The sequence below is a fragment of the Haemaphysalis longicornis genome, unplaced genomic scaffold, assembly GCF_048455015.1.
Source record: "Haemaphysalis longicornis isolate Haplotype H1 unplaced genomic scaffold, Haemaphysalis longicornis Haplotype H1 scaffold_3, whole genome shotgun sequence".
NCBI classification, from domain to species: domain Eukaryota; kingdom Metazoa; phylum Arthropoda; class Arachnida; order Ixodida; family Ixodidae; genus Haemaphysalis; species Haemaphysalis longicornis.
Window position 1 is genome coordinate 90,141,338 of NW_027526335.1, and position 20,810 is coordinate 90,162,147.

The 20,810-nt window shown below is 45.8% G+C and overlaps 1 protein-coding gene across 1 annotated transcript in view; it reads left to right on the forward strand.

Moving 5' to 3' along the window:
- The first annotated feature begins 4,525 nt into the window (after positions 1 to 4,525).
- LOC144174830 (uncharacterized) overlaps positions 4,526 to 20,810 on the forward strand; it is a 179,811-nt gene continuing 163,526 nt past the window's right edge. The window contains exon 1 of the mRNA XM_077703748.1: positions 4,526 to 4,860. Within this exon, the coding sequence (XP_077559874.1) occupies positions 4,856 to 4,860 (5 nt within the window). The 5' untranslated portion in view covers positions 4,526 to 4,855. The remainder of the gene's footprint in view (positions 4,861 to 20,810) is intronic.

Here is a 20,810-nt window from a genome sequence, read left to right on the forward strand (position 1 = left end):
AATATGCGCTCTAAACTGCATAGAATGATGAATCAATCTCCACTCGCTGCGGTGAATCGTGCATGAAGTACTGCCGGCAGCTATTCTCGTCACTGGCCAATCCACCTGAGTGAGGAGCGGTAGTAGTAGTAGTAGTAGTAGAAGAAGAAGGAGAAGAAGAAGAAGAAGAAGAAGAAGAAGAAGAAGAAGAAGAAGAATAAGTAGTAGTAGTAGTAGTAGTAGTAGTAGTTGCAGTAGTAGTCGAAGTAGTAGTAGTAGTAGTAGTTGTAGTAGTAGTAGTAGGAGTAGGAGTAGGAGTAGCAGCAATGGTAGTAGTAGTAGAAGCAGTAGAAGTAGTAGTAGTAGTAATAGTAGTAGAAGTAGTGGTAGTAGTAGTAGTTGTTGTAGTAGTAGTAGTAGTAGTAGTAGTAATAGTAGTAGTAGTAGTAGTTGATGATGATGATGATTTCTATTGGTTTCCCCTTTGTATCGGGGTGATGACATGTCCTCTTACCAAAAAAGACTAATATACCTATGTTTTACACTTTTGGTTCAATACTAGCGCTGCTTAGGGCAGGCACAAAAAGCTTATTAGGCACAAAATACTTTTTTTTTCCTGTTACAAGTGGTAACTGTCCTAGGCAATATTCCCCTCTCTGCTTTTCGTCCACCAGCATTCTAATCTTCTTTTCGTCCCCTCGACAGCCTTGAAGTTAACTTCCTCTGTGATACCTTTAAATCCTAGGGCTTCTGACAGCCCAATATTCCCTTCATGTAGATTTGGATGGATACCCTCACATTCTAGCACGATGTGCCGCATAGTTTCTGTTTCTTTTCCGCAGACCACGCATACCCCATCATTTTGTTAATACTTCCCCACAAAACTCTTAGTTCGCAGGCAACCTGCTCTAGCCTCAAAAAGCAAAGCACTGCCCTGGGAATTATCGTAGGAATTTTCCTTTCTAATGTTCATCTTCTCAGCCCTGTACATATCTAACGACGTTTTGGCTTCCATTTTTTCCCTCCATTTATTCGTTTCAATCTGCCTTGCCTCTTTTTTGGTTACCTTGGCTGTTTTCGATTCCCCACTGTTCTTTCCGTATTTCATCGTTAGCCTTCTAGTCTTTCTTAACCACTGTGTGTCCACGCTTTTCAAGTATAGGTACCTAAAAACCTTAGCTGCCCACCTTCGTTGATCCATTGCCCTCAACCTCATCTCAAAGCATATTTTACTCTGAGCTTCTCTAACTTCAAACGACGCCCAGCCCATATCTCCCTGAACTGCTTCGTTAGTTGTTTTTCCATGCGCGCCTAAGGCCAGACGTCCTACCGTTCTCTGGTTTACTTCAAGGCGTGATAGAACGTCTGATTTTAAGCAGAGTACAGCATTCGCAAACGTGAGACCCGGAACCATTACTCCTTTCCACATTCCTCTTACTACTTCATATTTGTTATACCCCCACAGAGCTCTATGCTTCATTATAGCTGCGTTTCGCTTTCCCTTAACCTTAAGTTTCTCCTCGTGAGTACTTAAGTAGCTATCCCCTTCGTTTCCCCACACTCCCAAATATTTATATTCCTTGACTCTAGGTAATTCGCCTTGCTGGATAGACACTACGTCGGTGGTAGCGTCATTGAAAACCATTATTCCTGATTTTTCTGCACCGAAATTTAACCCGAGGTCAGTGGCTTCCTGGCCGCAAATATTTATTAGCCGCTGCATATCGGTTTGGTTATCAGCTAAAAGAACAATGTCGTCTGCGTATAACATTCCCGGAATATGCTGTTGTACCACTTCGCCTTGCAGCATATGGGTTAGGCTAAACCCTACTTGACTTTCTTCCAGTTTCTTTTCTAACCCTGCCATGTAAAGCATGAACAGTATTGGGCTCAAAGGGCATCCCTGTTTCAGTCCCCGATGGATGTTGACCTGCCGGGCGCATTTCTGTCCTTCCCAAGTAAGGTGCACTCTATTGTCTTTATAGATTGCTATAAGGAACTGTACTAACTCGTCATCTAATCCCTGGAGTTTCAACATTCTCCACAGCCGTTCTCTGTTTACGTGGTCATATGCCCCTTTAATGTCCAAGAACGTAATCCATAGTGGTCTATTCTGTGCTTTCGCAATTTCAATGCATTGCGTTATCACGAACAGATTGTCATCCAGTCGCCTGTCTTGTCTAAATCCATTCTGCAGTTCCCCAAGTATTTCATTTTCTTCCATCCATGCTTGAATTTCTGATTTTATCGCCTGCATTACGAATCTATACACCACTGACGTTACTGTGAGTGGTCTGTATGACTCAATACTGGCTTTGTCTCCTCTGCCTTTATATATTAAATTCATCCTACTTTCTAACCAGTCCTCCGGTACTTGTTTGGTTTCTATTACCTTATCTATTGCCCTCATAAACGATTCCTTACTTTTAGGTCCAAGTAGGTTTATCAGTTGCATTGGTATTCCGTCCGGGCCCACTGCTGTCTGAGGGGAAACCTTTTGCTCTGATTTTTTCCAATCAAGGTTGCTCAAACTTATTTCCCTTTCCGCAGTCTTTTGTGGCGCTGACGTTATCGGTGCAGGTTTCCCTACCACTGTTATCCTAAACTTCTCACTAATCACTCGATGAATATGCGCCAACGCGTGCTCTCCTTCTAAACGTTCCCCCTCCTCATCAAGTAGTAGTAGTAGTAGTAGTAGTAGTAGTAGTAGTAGTAGTAGTAGTAGTAGTAGTAGTAGTAGTAGTAGTGGTAGCAGTAGTAGTAGTAGTAGTAGTAGTAGTAGCAGTAGTAGTAGTAGTAGTAGCAGTAGTAGTAGTAGTAGTAGTAGTAGTAGTAGTAATAGTAGGAGTAGTAAAAACCGTTTCTGAGCCGGTGAAGTGAGAGCGGTTCCCTATTCTAGGAAGCTATGTGATGACCGGGCAGCCTTCGCTCTGGAGGCCAAAAGTATCGAGGCATACATATCGCTGCTGGTCACCAAGTTGTCTCACAGCTCAGGGTGGTTTTGCTTATTATGTTCAGTCCCAGTGCTGAGCCTATAACGGCTTGCCAGCAAAGCCAAACTCACTGTACGTCCGGAGACTGGTACGTGTGCTCGACTCGCATGCCAGAGGCCCTGTGTTTCATTCCCATCCTATCATAATGCTTTTTTTTTCAACTCAATTACTTTACTTCTGCTATATTTTCGCCATCGGCCTCAATAGGCGTCGTTTCGTTGCTGCAGACATCGGAAGGTGGTTTCTCCACTCAATTAAATTTTTAGTGCGCCATAACTAAAGACAAGTTTTGTAAGACTACATGCTTAGCTTGTGAGGAACTAAATCCTGCTGAAATTTATTACTCTTTCTCTTTTCTTTGTCACTGTTTAAAAGAACGGCATACGGGGATAAGACGTGGTGAATAAAAAGTAGCAAACCAGAACCCAGTATATGCAGATTGGTTTCACGGGCACTTTCACAATGGAATCGTGGCTGTGACGACATTTAAACGCGTGTGTGATCATTATGCGCCGTTTTATTTCTTCAGAGCAACTCTTGATATTTTCTGTAACAAGCTGGTCTGAAACAAGCGTGTAAACTTGAAAAATAATTCTGGAGTTTCTTAAGGAACTAAAACATATTAAAACATATCTGCTCCGTTCATCGTATTCCAAGGTACTATTGCAAGCTACTTATGCGTAAACGCGCACCCTACGATGCACCCCCGTTACCCCCGTCCAAAAAAAAAAAATGTTTGCGACAAATGACAACGCAACAGGTTGGCCCTCCCGGCTGGGCCCCTTTCTGCATTTCCATCGGTCGCACTCTTTAAAAGCGAAAAGCAAACGCCAAGATAAACAACTCCCGTGAAACAGAAGTTCCTCGAGACAAAGGAAATCGGAAAAGTTGAAAAGAAAAGCATTTCCTTGTAACGTGCTGAGCAGCGAGACTAACCGACCAGAAGCGGGGGCAAGAAATGAAAACAATTACTCAGGAAGGGGAGCCTAAAAAACAAGTAAAGGCTTTATAAAAGCACACGCAGTAAGCGGGGGCGCGCCGGTGAAACTGCGAGCAGCAAGTATTCGAGCGCAGCGATGCTCCACCAATGCGCGCTGCAAGCGCTTCCCCTCACCCACTCGTCCCGGGCCTCCCCCGCAATTGTTGTCGGGAAGATGGCACTAGAAACAAAGAAATCGGCGCAGCCGGCCCAAATGTTCCCGAAGACGCGGCGGGCGAGGGGTCCGTATACCACTCAGCAACGACGCCGCCGCCGACGATGCGTCGCTCCCGCGCGGTCCCACTCCCTCCGTCGTCCCGTAGATTCCTCGGGTCCGCGCGCGACGTTCCCCACGCGCGCGCGCGCTACAGGCGGATCCAACTTCCCTTCGCGCCCTTTTTTTTCCGGCCGTTATTTTTTCCCGCGTTTCTTCGGCGCCGACTACGAGCATCCTTGCTTCCCCTCGTCCCCTTCACTCACACCCTCTCGTCGGAAAGCGGGGGTCGTCCCGACAGCTGCGATTGGACGACCGGCCGCATGACGTCACTAAGCGCGCGCTCATATAAAGGGGCCTGGCCGGCTCAACTTGGCGACAAAGGGCCGCGGGCTGCGAAGAAGAGACGACGGACGAGGCGAGAACAAAACTTCCGTCGGACACCTGCTGCTTCTGCCACTTCGTGCGACGGGCCGGGCCCTAGAGCCGCATCGCGTCTTGACGACCTCTTCGGGAGCAAGTTTCCAAGTCTAGTCGACCGTGTCATAGGCGCCGGGGGGGAAGAATAGACGCTGTCACACAGCGGCCAGAAGGAGGACAATTCGTGACAGTTTGCTGCGCCTTGTGGGACTTGTTCCTGTGCCGTCAACTGATCTGCGGCGACTGGCGTCACTCTCATATATACTTGAAATGAGGTGAGACAGTTTGATAATATCGATTCGCACAGACGTATTCGCGAGAGCTGAGGCGAGTGTGCTAACACGCCTCCATCCCTGAGGGGTAGAACATAAAAGTTGCGTTACAGCGGCTCATTTACTTGCATCTGCTGGGAAAATTGCAGATACGAGCTACTGTTTCTTCACAAGTCGCACCTATGTCATCTGAAGGAACGGACACCGAGAATTCAAATTTCTTTTAAATGTGCAACCACTGGATAGTACAAATAATGTTCTGGTAAACCTTCCTCAATGAAGTCACGGCGTCTAGGCTGCTGTTCCTTAAGTGTGTATATGATATGCAAATTGCTGGCTGGAGTTTAAAGTACCTTACCTGTAAAGAGAGGTGATCGTAAGATGAATACTTCCCTGGAATAAGTGTAAAACTTATCTGTCTTGCACTTCATGTTCTTGTCGCAAAGAGCAAACATTAGCAGTGGCAAGTATCCAATAGTACGTGGAAATGCACGTTTTGCAGTTAAACACTAATTGACTCTGAGTTTGTGTAAACTTCGTGCATCAAACTGGATATACGACACGAAATCATGGATATTGCACGACGCTTTCAGGTTTTGCCCGATTCTGGAAACCCAAAGCATACTCGGAAAACAAGTCTTCTTCTAATCTACAAGGCGTGGTTCATGTCTGTTCTAGGTACAAAGTGTATTTAAAGCATGTCTAAAAGTAATTACATTTCCCAATAGAAGCAGCAAGGTAGAACTACTTATAGAACTTATGCCACTGGCTCAGTGTCATATCAGCCCTAACTTCCGACTGCAAAACAACTGAACTACGTCCAAGCAACTTGTTAGGTTGCTGTTAGTGTATCTCCTTTATCTGCAATTTCTTGTGGGCAGACTTTTTCCAGAAAGAATCGAATTAAGGCTTGGGTTTGGGCAAAAAAGAATCCTACAGGAAGAATCGAGCCATCTCAGCTACGCTAGCAGAGCTGCGTTTCCAAAGGAAAGGTTTTTTTTTTTTCCAAATCTATACGTCTCATGCCATTTCTTTCGGTCAGTATACTTTTTCTACACGGTTACAATAATTTTCCACAATTTTCAAGCGAGCAGATCAAAATCACGCATTTTTCTGCTGACTGTGTTTGCCGTCTAAGTGGAAATATGGCACGCCTATAACCGCTGTACAATTTCGAGGAAATTTACACTTTGTTAGATCCCAGTATACAAAATAAGGCTTTTCAGGTTGAGACCCATGCTTGGCTGGAAAGCAGATGATGACCTGCCGCAGTCGCCAAGTTAAAAAAACATAGTTCGGTTCCAAAGCACAGTGCCTGAATGGCTGACGTCCTTAGTGACGTCATGCTTTCGTGGGTTAATCGACGAGCACCGATTGGACTGGCCCACTTAGAGGCGGACATGGCGGCAGCCAATTGCGAACTGTCTCGGCGTCTCAAGTTATTGTCGTGTGGGAGTTAACACGTTTCGAAATGTGCGCGGCGGAAGCGCAAATAATCATGGTGGCAGGCATGCGTTGTTGACACCCCGGTCCACAAGATATTTCCTCTCTAAAGCTTATCCTTAGTAAAGGCTAGGCTTGCCGAGTACAGACGCCAGTTTTGTGAAGAAAAGTAGGTCCGTAGTTATGACCGAACCAACCCAAATCCGACCACGGAATACAGAATCTGCTTTCTAGGTTTGCGAAAAGCTGGAAAAGCAAACAGTTACCTAAAAAGCTGGCCTTTTTTGCGATTCCGCATCAGAGCTTGCACATATTGGTGTAAGAGTGTTGTCGAAGCGTCATAGCATTACAACGTGCTGAGGTGTATCTAGTTGAAGCATATTTGTAAAGTCGAAACTATGTATATTTACTTCTTAGCACGGCTATCCTGTGGAAGACGTGCAATTGAAGAAAGATGACCGAAGGACCTGCACCGTCTTTGGCGCGGAGCTCAAGTTTCTGTATATTTCTGTTGTTCGCGCCTTTATATAAAGAACCAACGCGCTTGAATATGAGAAACTTCATTCTGGTTTTCTTGTTTGAGGCGTCGATTAGTAATTCAATAGGCGCAAAGGTAGTTCTAGAACGCATTCGGATACTTATGGAATTGAATGAATTTGGCTGACGCCACAGCGACGTATGTAATTTCCGAGTCGGTGAACATACTCAGCGAGGCTAATTAATTAAAAATCACCGACGGCATTCTGAAAACCTACACTGAAAGTGTACTGGCCTACGTATATTAAGAAATTATATATGATTTGGTTTAATTCGTAAGAATCAAATACTGACATTAAAGCGCAAATTCGTGTTTGATGAATTCTTCCTTGAGGGGCCCTAGGTCACGTGGAAACGCACTCGCCGATGACTGCAGACGCCTGCATGGAAGCTGTTGCAGTGTTATCGTCCAGTCCTCCCCATTTCCTAGACAGAGTAAATTTTAGGGCGATATCCCGCTTTTCTACAGACGATTTAACGCCACTTTTTAAATACGGGGCGCATTTTACGGTGCGAAGAGACGACTTTCATTACGTGAGATTTGGTGAAAGCACTTTAAGTAATTTTTGTTGCGAGTTTAGGGCAACCAATCTGAACACATACCCTACACTGGGCAGCAAATGACTAAGCTTTCGAAAAGAGCGAAAAGACTCACGGTTCTTTATATTCACAATCCGGTGTACCCATTAGCAACCATGCTACGACCAGCTAATGTTGAGGCAAAGATTGTAAAGGAAGATAAAACGATTTGAATGTGGTTCTGCTTACTTAAATACAGTAATGTTAACAGGTGTTAACAAGTCCGAGACTGCAACCGACCTAAACTCGCTTTGCGCCTACGTACTGCAGGCACGCAGCAATAGAGACCCTTCTAGATCCCACGCGGCAGCTTAGTTCCAGCAGCCGCCCCAACGAAAGCACTGCAGTAAAATGTTTCTTGTTTTAGAACGTACGTGACTCTATCAAAGAATCTGAACGCCAATTGATCAGCAAAGCGCCGGCAACAGAGACGTCGCTCTACGAAACGAAGCCTGAATACCTACCGCCGTGGGTCAGCTCTTGAGCATTCCGCAGCAGAATACGAGCTTGGTTGTTCGATGCCCGGCGGCAACGACTGTAATTTCAAAGACGCCAGTCCTTCTTCGGCTACCTAAACAAAAAAAAATGGTCTGTCTGTCACTCGATACAGTCGCCCGGCCGAAGAATGTTTGAATACGAAGCATATATAGGCAAGATCGTTTCGAATGAAATCTAAGGTTTGACGAAATCTCGTGTGGTCGGATGAAGGATTCATAGTTGAAGAAACTGGTTATTGCCCACCAAAAGTTTAGTTAAAAAGGCTAAAAATACGTTTAGGCGATAACCAGTTTCTTCAACTATGAAAAGATCGTTTCGAACTACTCAAACTGCTGTCATAACACATGTACACATTATTCAGCGCAAAGGGAATCTCAAGCACGTTTGAGGCAAGATGTAAGTACACAACCGAGAGTGCAGGCGTTCCGCTAATTAGGAATACATGTTGGATTTGTTTTTACGATAGCAAATTAAAAAGAAAAAACTTGATTCGGAAGTGCTGGCGAGAGAGACGAGGTGAAAGCACAGACACAAAAAAAGCTCGAGTTTGTCCAGCTCCAAGCGAAACAAAAGGCAAGACATAACGAACGCTGTCCCAACAGATGGTGCACAAGCAGCGCGAATGAGAGAAAACTGAATTGACCAAACTTCCACAGCGTCAGTTATGAGACGAGTGAAAGGAGAGGGCAAGAGTGAGTGGGTGGAGAGGGGAAAAAGTGACGCACTTAGATGGCAAAGGACGCAGAACACTGTCGGTTGGGCAGCTTTTGCTGCCACGAAAGAAGTACGTGCCCAATTTTCTTTTTTTAGAAAAAAAGCTCTACTCTAGATGGTATTTACTGAAAAGTTCAGCTGTCAATTTATTCGCTTTACAACATTGGCAACGGCCACAGACATGGCCCAAGCGCCACAGACATGGCGCGGCTTGTGCTACTGCGCCCTGACTAACGTTGGCCCGCACGCCGAAGAAAAAAAAAAAACACTGGCGTGCGTCGTTTGCTCCCTTTCAACCCGATTCTCCACGGTGGTGTCAACAGAGATGTTATTAATCGTACTCACATTGCAGCCGATGCAATACTTTGCGTTGGGTGGCGTAGAGTTTGGAACGCCCGACACGCATCACGGGCTTAGCACGGACAAGTACCGCCATCCCGCGTAGCCCGACGTAACCAGTGACGGCGCACTCACATGGTTACCTAAATGCGTGCCTCGCCAATGAATACAACCTATACGGTACATCATCGGGGGTCATTCATGATGTCGCAAACGCCCATAAGCCTCCGGTGCGGAAGCTGGGCCCCTATTATCGCTTCGCTCTCTTGGAGCCACGCCGCTGCGGTGCCACGTGTCCAGGCAAGGGTGGAACGGCTGCTTCGCCTGCGTGTGATCACTTAGCGCCAAATGAGTCGCCTGTGCACTCGCTTCAGCGCTGGGGAATCACGGGACTAGGCGAAGGTTTAACGATACTGCTACGGCGCGTGGTCCCTCAGTTACGCCGCCATCGAAGGCGCTCCGGCTGGGCTGCCTGGGCGTGCCTTTCAGAACGCGCGAAAGGATAAATCAATGATGAAGTGGAGATATGGCTAGAAGGCAGGCTGCGAAATCTCAAACAAAAGCAAAGTTTCGGGCAACCATGTGTGCGTAGTCTTTGCTTTAGCTGGTGATAACTACATTTAGAAGTACTGTGCCGGAGTCGTCTTTTTTAGTTTTGGCTCTACTACTAAAGTGCACTCTAATAGCACGTGCTAGGCAAGAGCTGAACGGGAAGTCTCGCCTGGCCATTTCAATGCTATACCTCCCTCGGGGTACACTTGTAAGATGCGTGAGGCCTGTGGGTGCGTCTTACGCTTTTTACGACATTTCCCACTAACCGGAGGAGAGTGACCGACGATCCCAATCCTGTTTGCGAACACGAAGAGCGGGACCTCAAAGCTTGGAAGATACATTCTCCAGCATCGGACGGCCAAATTGATCGAAAGAACGCAACTCCCTCCCAACTATTTCTTCACTTACAATTAGTCGTGCTTGCTGCAGTGCTCGTGTTTGTTGGGCAACGATTTTACAAAGAGAAAGGAGGATTGATGCATGAGCAACAAGATAAGCGCTTTGTTAACCTTATTGACACATGCTGAAAACTCACGCACGACACCGGTCTTCATGGTCGCCACGAAATTTTGAGTCACCTTGATTAAGCAGATGGCGCCAAGTCCGCCTGGAGGTTGACTCCGTTGACCCCTTGAGTGCAGGCTATGAACACTTCATATGCCGCATCAGCCGCCTTATCTGCCGTTCGTTGGCTTTTGGTGGGCTCTTACACCGTCCCAATGTGTGGCTTGAAGATAATTACCGGTGAGAAAAGCTTGCTAGGCCGGCGCTGCGGCCAATGCCTCCAGTTCATTCTGGAACCTTTTGTGAGCCATTTTCACGTCTTCCAATTTTCCCTCGAGCTGAGAAACAATCTGCTCGCGGATTTCAAGCTCGCTATCATTAAGCGGTTGCAGCTCGTCTTCTTCCAACTCCGCAAATTTCTGCTCAATTTCATCCAGCATGTGGAGTACTTGCCGGGCAGATGCCTGGGCGGACATGTGCAACACCGTTGGGTCGCCCCTCCATGTTTTCCCTCCTTCAGGAGAAGGAACGCTTGCTGGGAGCGTCGCCATCTCTTTGATGTTAGACGCGCGCAGACCGGCGTCTCCTTGAAGGGTCCTATTCTCCGAGAGGTGCGCGCCAGAAACGAGCCACTCTTCTCCCTGCTTTTCGGGTGACCGGTACCACGCGTGCTTCCCTTCCTCGAGCTCCGACCTCGTCGCCATGATTGTAGGAGTAGCTTTTACGGAAGTCAACGCAGAAACTTGTGCCGCAAGGCTATTCCCTGCCTTTGGGCCGGTGAAGCTTGTTGTTGTTGTTGTTCCTTAGGATGGGCACATACCCAATAAGGGGATCGGCCCAACAACAGAGTTTGGAGAAAAAAAGTCTCTTATCTGATTACGGAGCACTGTATAAAGATACTTTTACAAGGTTGGAAACCATTTAGGATTGATGTATCAGGAAAAAATAACGAAAAATTCAATGTGAGAGTAAATATTGCTAATTACATAAAAAATCACTTAGTATTTTCAATTACGCTCAGGGGGGCTGAGCAAACATTCCGGCGGCTGAACCATGTCTCAGAAGCCCCGAATGAAAGTAATGCCGGTACTGACATGTCAAACCCAAGGCTACGCAGCGGCAATTCAGGGAGCTGGTACCTGAGTCTGGTAAAACGTCGGCGGGATAGCAGGAAATGGTCGACAGACTCCTCTTCACTGCAGTAACTACACTGAGATGTTATAGAGAGACGAGAGCTATGAAGGTATACCTGTTTAGCCGGGGAAGTCGACAGCGAAAAGCCGTTTGTATGACCTCTAGATTGCGCGAAGGGTACCAGTTTGTCTTCCAGGAATACTTAAAATCTATCATGGACAATAAAACGAATTCCTTCTTTCGTTCTAGCTTTACCATCCAGCGATATCTTGCAGCAGTGATAAAATACGTCAGCGGAACGACATCTACGACGGGCTCAGAAAGCGCTATTCTTGCCAGAGAGTCAGCGGCTTCATTTGAGGCCCCGCGTGCCGGGGTACCCAAACAATGCGGATTTCAAAAAGATGAGGAGGAAAGAGAGATTTAAACGTGCGTTGGAGAGGGGTATCTTTAAGGGCAGCTAGAGCTAAGCAGACTGAAAGCGAATCTGAAATTATAACTGGGGACACAATTGATGCATCCAACTTACGTAGAGCGAAAAGAATTGCTAAGAATTCAGCATGGAATATAGGGATAAAGTAACCCAGAGGGTCTGAAAAAGCCCAATTAAGGGAGGGTAAAATTATACCAATTCCTGACTTTTCATTGCTCTGAGAGGCATCTCTCTAAATTAGTTTCGGACTGCATGGAGGCCAAATGATCTCAACGGAAACCATTGAGTAGTCTTGTTTGAAAGTGCTTGGCATTTTTGGGGGAAGATGTTGCGGATGGTTAGGAAGACGAAAGTACTGCTATCAAGGAGACGAGTCTTCCTATTGATTTCTAAACCCGATGGGAAAATAAGACTTTGTACTAAAGTACTTTGCGGGCAGAATGATCTCTGGTGCGGAAAAAACGCCCCAGGCTCAACAATAAAGACAAGAGTTCAGCCTGTTTGTTACTGAGTTCCGTCTGTTTCGTCTGCTTGTTCTTCTCTGCCTTCCCCGTCTGTCTGTTGCTGCTTCTCTTCTTTCTCGTTCCCTTCCTCATCATCTTCTTACCTCGGCACCGAAAAACCCACGACACAATCCTTTAATTAATTGTTCCGTATTTCAGCAATATGATTTAGTTTCAAGTTTTCCTGCACCGTTGTTTTTACTTTAACAATGTACGCCGTTGTGAATGGTGCAGTTTCGTAGGACAGACGTGGTTGCGAGACTGTAGTTGCAACGTCGTGGTTGCGAGCCGGTACTTACAGGCTCCCTGACAGGCACCCGCAAATAAGCGGGAGGCATGACAAGATTTTTTCCGGGGGTGGCTGGATTACCTGTATCTGCTTTAACTGACTTATTCGGTGGAGATGCTGAAAGTCACGTGATCCCTGTGCTACTCCCATGATATGAAGGATGGGGAGTATATGCGCTTTAAAATGCTTGCGTTTACAGTTGGACGATTACTATTTCACTTCATGCGTTTAATATACATGGTTTAGCGGTGAGTTGCTTTGGAATGACAAGCGTACCAGCCGCGGTGGCTCAGTGGCTGAGGAGTTGCGCTACTGAGCACGAGGTCACGGGTTCGATTCCCGGCCGCGGCGGCCGCTTTTCTGATGGAGGCGAAAAGCAAAAACGCCCGTGTGTACGAGATTTCGGCGCACGATAAAGATCCCCAGGTGGTCAAAATTAATCGGGAGTCCTCCACTACGGCGCGCCTCGTCGCCTGCGTTGCGTCGGCGCGTTAAACCCTACAATAAATCAATCAATCAATCAATCAATCAATCAATCAATCAATCAATCAATCAATCAATCAATCAATCAATCAATCAATCAATCAATCAATCAATCAATCAATCAATCAATCTTTCAGAATCGGCGTCCAGATTTTAGTCATCCTGGAGGTCGGTATCGATGGTTCTCAAACCCTGGCGCCAAATTCTATTCAGAAATGATCCGGCATATTTACAAGGGGTGGGAAAGGACTTGTTTCTTTCAAATAATGATGATGATGGGGGTTAACGCGCCGACGCTACGCAAGCGATAAGGGACGTCGTAGTGGAGGGCTCCGGATTAATTTTGACCACATGGGGCTCTTTAACGCGCCCCGAAACCTCGAACACACGGGCGTTATCGCTTTTCGCCTGCACCAGAAAAGCGGCCGCCGAGGCCAGGAATCGAACCCGCGTCCTTGGGCGTTTAATTCGAATGGCAGCGTTAGCTGACATTTTGTTAATCCCCTGCCCCCACCCCCTTCGTTGCAACATTCGTCGCTGTCCCAGCCCTTGCGGGACTAAATTTCGTGACTGCGGCCCGCGCGATGATGTGCGTTTGAGACCCTTACTTTAGCTATTCCCCACTCCTATCGCTCCTCGCCTGATGAACGCAAGGAAGCTCTCAATTCAATTCGATTGCCCGCGTTCACCCTCCTCTCGCGCCATCGTTTGGTACATTTTGCTTCCTGCGTGCTCGGCGCAGTTCGAGATAAATTTTGAGCTCTTTTGTTTTAGCGTTTGCTTAATAGACGCTGTTTTTTGGTAGTTTTTATTTAATAGCGCAAGAACCAATCCCAAATATTGATAATTTAAAAAAATCTCGGCATTAAATTAAAGAAATTCTCGGCAATGTACAACCGGCCACTTTGTTTAATAATGCCGCTTGGGCGTATACCAGCGGGTGCGTCATTTTCTGTACGTATTTTGTAGAAGTAAAATCAAACGGCACTGCTTTACAATGTTTATCGTTATTCGCTCAGCCATATTTATGACCGCTGTCAAGTCATTGTTTCCTGGCGAAGTGGGGCCGAACGCCAAGAGACGAAGACCCCGCAAATTGCGCTTCCTGGAAACGTCAGTCGCTTACGCAGTGATTACCAGGCTTAACGACCGCAGTGATTAGCTCCGTGCTTCTGTGGCGCGGGATTTAATTTTTTTTCCCTTCCCGGAATGCTCTCCACATGGGAACAATCGCTTTTGAACGTATTACACACGGCCACAGTGCTACGAACTCAGCTTTGCTGTAAATACCCGAGGCAGAATGCGGTCCAATGTTTGTAGACTCTCAGACAAATGAAATGCGAACCCGACAATATGAACAAGAACACACAAATAGCAAGGTTTCTTTCCATGCAAAATGACGCGTGGCTTAGTTACAGAAACAAAGTTGGCCATTGTGGCTTTCTAAATATATCAATAGTGCACCATTACTGGTCTTCAACGGACAGTTATTTTTCAGTTTTGCGCGTTCTGGTTTATATTTTCGTGTTCGCATTTCATTTGTGCGTGACTTGACTCTACACAGTTGATAAAAGGAAGTTAGAAGTCCAGAGGACAAAAGCAACTGCATCTATAGAACTCAAGAGGCCATGAGGTATTTTGTATTATTACTTGGTGTGCCTATATAAACACCTAATTGTGACCAAGTAGACTAATTTAGATAATGTAGTAGGTCCAAGCGAGGAAAATGTCAGAATAAGTCAATTTTGGAGGGATTGAAGTGAAAGAACTAGTCGCTTTTCGTGTGCAGAATATACGCGTGGGTGCAAAAAGTACCTTAGTTGCGTTGATACACAAGGGCACTGACGAAAAAAGGAACGTATGTGCCGGTACACCCACATACAATTCTACGTTGCTGTAAGAACGTTGTAAGTGGCTTATAGTCACGGGTTTTATGGTGTAACCTTAGAAACGAACCCCCTTGGGTGGAATCAGTGAGACCGACTGAGACAAACACTGGAGGTAGCGCGAGGAGATTTTGGTGTTTCATCGTAGCCGGAGTTAAAGTTTAGAGGTTTGAATTAACGTGTTCGTACCATGGAGTTTCGCAACAGAGCGCTTTCCAGTTAAGTCGATTCGTGGCGTGCTGCTTGTTGAGCTTTACTTATGCTTAAAGAGCCTCCGAACTTCGTTTTCCCTGCGTGCCGAAGGTTGCTTCGGCCACGTTATCCCCCGTGCGCCTCAATCTGATCACATCCCTGAAAATATTAGAGAATAATCTGTCCCCCAGTGTGTCCGTCGTTTTAAACGCTACCCTGTGACACCTGAAACTAAAACACCGAAAAAAAGAGCGTAGCTTATACTAAAGAATTGCGAAGTGTCTTGAGCGAGTAAACCCAACAAACAAGAACTGGCGCACAGGAAGTGAGGGTGGCATGCAAGTTGTAAAAACAGCGGGAACTTCGGTGGGCCGAAGAGAGTAGCCAAGACAGCTTCACGTCCTTTTGGAATTATAGTCGCGCCTAGCTTTCACACAGCGTGGAACAACAAAAGTAAGGTGCTTGGTACGTGGCGTTAGTTGTGGCTCGCACGCTGACAGTGCATGCTGAAGGAAACGAGAGTCCTCTTCGGCTGGGTCGTACCGCCTCAGCAAGGGGCTAAAAGAAGCTTGCGGTGAAAGACGCGCCACTGATATTTGAAGCAGTTCGCTGATATAGGGACACCAAAGGGTGAAAACAAGTTTGTCTATATTGGTAAGTTAGGGTGCCGTGAACACATATACGCCACTCACAACAGGTTGCTTATTCGACAGAAAAAGCCACAAGCAGGAAACACGTACCGCCGCCCCATACACTTTCGCGCACTACACTTGTGACATCAGGACTGCTGAAGTGCGAAGCACGCGATTTATGGAGTTTGCCTAAGCGTTTTCTGAAACGAACACAGAAGCAGCAGGAACGAGGAAATGTCAAATAAATCCGCGCACGAACTTATGCTCGTCTAGTGCTTTTATTGCTCACAAACCTCAGCTAGCAAAGATTGGATGCCTCAGCCCAGGCGGTATACCCCGTTTCAGTGTTTACGTGAGAAGTGGAGGGCAGGTTGATAAGCAAGTGTTTAACGAGCTCACGATAAATGGGGCAAGTCGACAAAAAAAATGCGATTTAACTCCGTGAAACTAGCGACAGAAAAACAAAAAGCTAAAGCGCGCGTGAGAAAGGGGGGGATGTCAGGCCAAGCCCCGAACCGGTGGCGGTGGCTGCGGTGATGGTGCATTCGTTGCACGACGGGCTCGTCGCCCGGCCTAGCGACGCGTTCCGTGACCGCTTGCAAGCAGTGTAAAATGGAGTGTAACGCGAGTGCAGGGCCGATTAGGCAGTAAGCGTGGCCCCGAATTGCCGATACTGGCGAACAGCAAAAAGGGCGACAGGCAACCAATGTCAATGCTAAAGCGGGCAAACATGACCACTGAAACGGTTCAGTACAGAATTCACGGTTGGCACAGTGTTCGAGGGGCGTGCAAGTGTTGCGGACTTCTAACGATGGAAGCTAGGGAAATGGTAACGTAGTCTTTCAAGTCTGATTTCCGGAGTTAGTTTTGTATCGTGGAGCCAGGCGTGCGCACCGGGCCGAGCGTCACGTTCGTGATGAAGACGGAACAAGTGCTCACCATTCTTTAATACCCATCGAAGAACCTTCAGAAATTTAGCGGCGAAGCACCTCAAAGCCGATGCTTGTCCGTCCGGCGTCCGGGCTCACGGCACACTACCGTGTAAATCGGAACATCTGTGAACAGAAGGTTCACAAAAGGTTTGATATATATATATATATATATATATATATATATATATATATATATATATATATATATATATATATATATATATATATATATATATATATATATATATATATAGAGAGAGAGAGAGAGAGAGAGAGAGAGAGAGAGTGCTCCTGGAGAGCCGTGCTGCGCATGCACGAGGAGCATTGGATTTGGATTCGGATTGGATTGGATTTGATTGGATTACATTGTATTGTATTGTATTGTATTGTATTGTATTGTATTGGTTTGGATTGGATTGGAAATCGTTTTGGCAGCAGTAAGCACTCTTACAGGTGATTTATGGTAAGAACGATCCTGAGTGCTTCGCTCCCTCGTCACGATTCACTTCGTGGAGATGCGTGAATTAAAAGGAGTCCCCGTCACGTGAGCCTCGCATGTTTTTGTATAATCTCTCCTGATAAGCGCACTTTTCACCATGGCCGTTAATATGAATTGGACCCCGAAGATTGACGCGTAGTTGCCGAAGTATTTCATACCCACTTGTTTAAAGCGTAGTTTACTTTCATTACCGTTTATTGTTCAGGGACATTTTATGCTGGAACGGGAAGGGTAAACGACTTTCTACGCAGTTTGCGAAAAAACAAATCTTTCAGCAATCTGGATGGTTCCTATTTATAGCTTGTCTTTCAAAGTCTTCGCCTACCTGCAGCACATTTTCCGTACACAATTAGTATGCCGAGTCTGTTTTTTTCGTTCCCCTTTCAACCGCCCGTTCGGAGTTTTTGCCGCCATTTTCACTTCATGTATTACACAATGGCATTGCAATTTTTTGTCAGATTTATGTGTTCTCCACAATACGTAGGTACTACATGTATACTACATTAAAACATACGCTAAGAGGAAGTACTTAAAGGGTCTCAGGGGAGTACCAAGTAGAAACGAAAAAGGAAAGGTTATAATTCGCGGGAAATGACCCGAAACAAGGTTTTACACATACACACGCACAGAAAAGGTGTTTCGCCCGGAAAGGTCGATTAAGGGAACACCTCTTACCGAAGTGCTTTCAACGCAGCCACGGCGAGAAAATCGTTTCAAATTGTAAGAGCCCTTTGTACAGCAGCGGCTCGTTTTGGGGCTCATTGCAGCAGTCTCTGGGAGTCTCGACAAAACGAGCAAAAATACTGCACCGAGCACGTTTCTCCTTCTTGGCCCAGTTGAAAAGAGAACGATTATTGAACATCATACCCGCGAACACGTCAAGGGCAATGTATCGCTAAACGTCGGTAATTTGCGAACCTTGCCAGTGTGCTCTTGGGAGAATGATGCTGCCACGTTTTGATATTGAAGCTCGTAGGCTCCAAGCGCAGACCAATTACCCAATGTCCGACACGGTAGAGTTGAAAAGTTAACAATGTTTCTCGCCTTCACCTCACATTTTTTTTCTTTTGTTCCGTTTAGTTTGGTGTCTTGGTGTTCGTGTTCGCTACAAAATCGCTTCGAACAGCAATCCCCTCGCCTCAGGTGATACTGCAAGGTCGTGTTAAAATTAATGCAAAGTGTGAAGCTCTAATAGTGTGAAGCTCTAATCTTCTTAAAGTCTTATCTTGATTATCCCTCGTCGCACGAAACAGCACTTCTCATATTTCCGCTCGACATGCGACAAGTGTCAGAAGTTTCAGTTTTACGTTTGTTTTTAGGGCGTACAAGAACAGTGAGTAGGAAGCGTGCGAGCGTGTCGGCAGTTCTTGTTTAGTTTTTAAAAATTTTCAGCCACCAGCGCAGTAGAATATAATTTATGAAGTATGAAAAAGTAGCTTTTGGTGTAAGAAAGCTACCGGTAAGGACGGTGTCTTTCCCTCGCGGCTGCATGGACGGTTACCAAGAAGGCTCAAGGACAAGCACCTGTCAACTGCAGGAACTGGCGGCGAAAGCCTGTGGTCGGCTTGTGGCGCAAGGGTAACTTTCCGTGGTTTGTGTTCAGCAAAGCGTTCATGCGTGAAACGCGGTGGCTCTCACGCTTCTGGTCTTAAGGTTCATGCAGTGAGAGAAGTACCCGTACACGTGCGACTTTAAAGTTAGGTGCAAAAAAACTGCAAAAAAGAGCCTTCTTTCAAGCTTTGCAAAGTGTTTGGCCGAACTTCGAACTTTTGGAAATTTTAAAGATTGAGGGACGCATTTACTACGTGTGGCCTGTGAAAATTCGGTATCCGTCGGCACGCGACGGATACTAACATAATACGCAAAATTAACCATCCAAAGTTTCCCCGCCTGAAGTTAGAACACATTGTTCCATTGGTCCCTGCCCAAAAAAAAAAACAAATGCCGAAAGATTTATTGTTTGGGCACTTTCGGAAGTTTCAAGGCTTCAATTCAGTTTTTAGTTGAAAGCCAAATCTTTTAACCGCGTATGCTTATTCAACTGAGTGTATAAGGGTAGCCATTACTGATAAGCGTCTCCCGACCAATTTTAGCATTAACCAGTTTATTCTTGGGTCACTTGGATTTTAGGTCTCCCTGGTTATGGTCATGCCCCTTTTTCATCGGTCAGCTTTTTTACTCCCTAATTACACTGTTTTTTTTTCTATTTCTATAGAGGCGACAAAATTAAGATGTTAACGTGTAAATTTCGATATCCAAAAATATTTGTCACAGGCTGTTTTGAAAACTAATACATATATTCATAACTTCGAGATTTCATAGGAGATCCCCGATTTCCACGCTCAATTATAAGTCTAGACGGGGAACTAGAATAATAGCAGAACATTTCTTGGGCGAGGTTCCTCTTTGCTGCTGAGTAATTGCAACCGCTGCTGCCCATTTTTGAATACGGCTCTAATGAGGGGCCCATTTTCGAAGTTGCAATGGATCTTAACGCAACGCCTGTTCGCCTCTTTGATTCTTGACCTTTTCTTTGATAAGCGAAGTTTCAAGAATTCTTCTGTTCCTGCTGATAATGAAATATTTGGCCATGACGTTATAAAATGTTCCTGCGTAATTGGAATTTTGGAGAGTCAACCTAAAGGCAAGAATATCGGCAAAAACTAAACAAAACGAAAAACGTATGCGCTGCCGGGAGGAGAGTGCGCTTCACTATATTGACTTTTCCCGATGGGGCTTCTTTGTGGGAAAATGCCCATGAACACTATAACAAATTTAAACAAATCTGTGCCGATGGTACAGACGATTTTATGCGTAAGCTGGAAAGAACGTGCAAAGCCTCTTCCTCTACTACGCAAAAGGCCTTAAAATGAAAAGGGAATTTAGATAAGCGCATGAAACGAGCCCATACCAATCGTCAAATTATTCACATCCCCAGGGGAAGCTATCCGTATGGCGAAGCAGGAACGCTATAAGTGTGCATGGCGTAATGTTATTCGAACGTTTCCAGGAAAATTTAGGAACGCTCGTGCCAAAAGAAGACAAAAATATTCATAGAGCAGCGCACGACGGCGAGACCATTGTAGATCAAAATGGCATGGGTATGCACTTAAACTTCTACCTGGAAGTGGTGAAATGAGAGCAGTTAACGCAATCTGTTCTGTTCCTTACATCTTTTCGCGATCTCGTAAGGCTGAAGTTTTTTTATTTCTAGTTGCGCAGGTGACTTACCAGATGGTCTTGTTCTGGTATGCCCAAGAGCATGTAAATTTTAGCGCGGAATGTTGGGCAAGTTGATAGTGGGATAAGATATGCCTATTTCTGACCGAAAAAAAAAAACCGATCAGAGCGCATTAGAATCATGCACACGAGACAGGTTCCAGACATCAACTGAGCATGTTGATGTCAGCTGATGTCTCGCGCCTGTCCCTCCCGCATTGTCTCGTGCTTTCATCTTTTCCTTTTGGCGATAAGGAATATGCAGATGTTATTATATGATAATTTATTGTTCCAGTTATCTCAAGGCATTATAACCCCTTCAGTTAGCCTAGACACGGCGGCAATCTTGACGCTAGATCTAGCCAGGACTTTTGAGAATGTCACCCACGGTGCCATTATGGAAGGGCTGGAAACCACAAACCCAGGAACCCGCACATAAAACTACTTCGGAAACTTCCTTACAAATAGAACTGCAGTAGTTAACACAGGAACCGTTACCTCGAACACTATTTCACTTTCAGACAAGGGCACATCCCAAGGAGCGGTGCTTTACCCGCTCCTATTTACCCAGGCAATATATCGAAC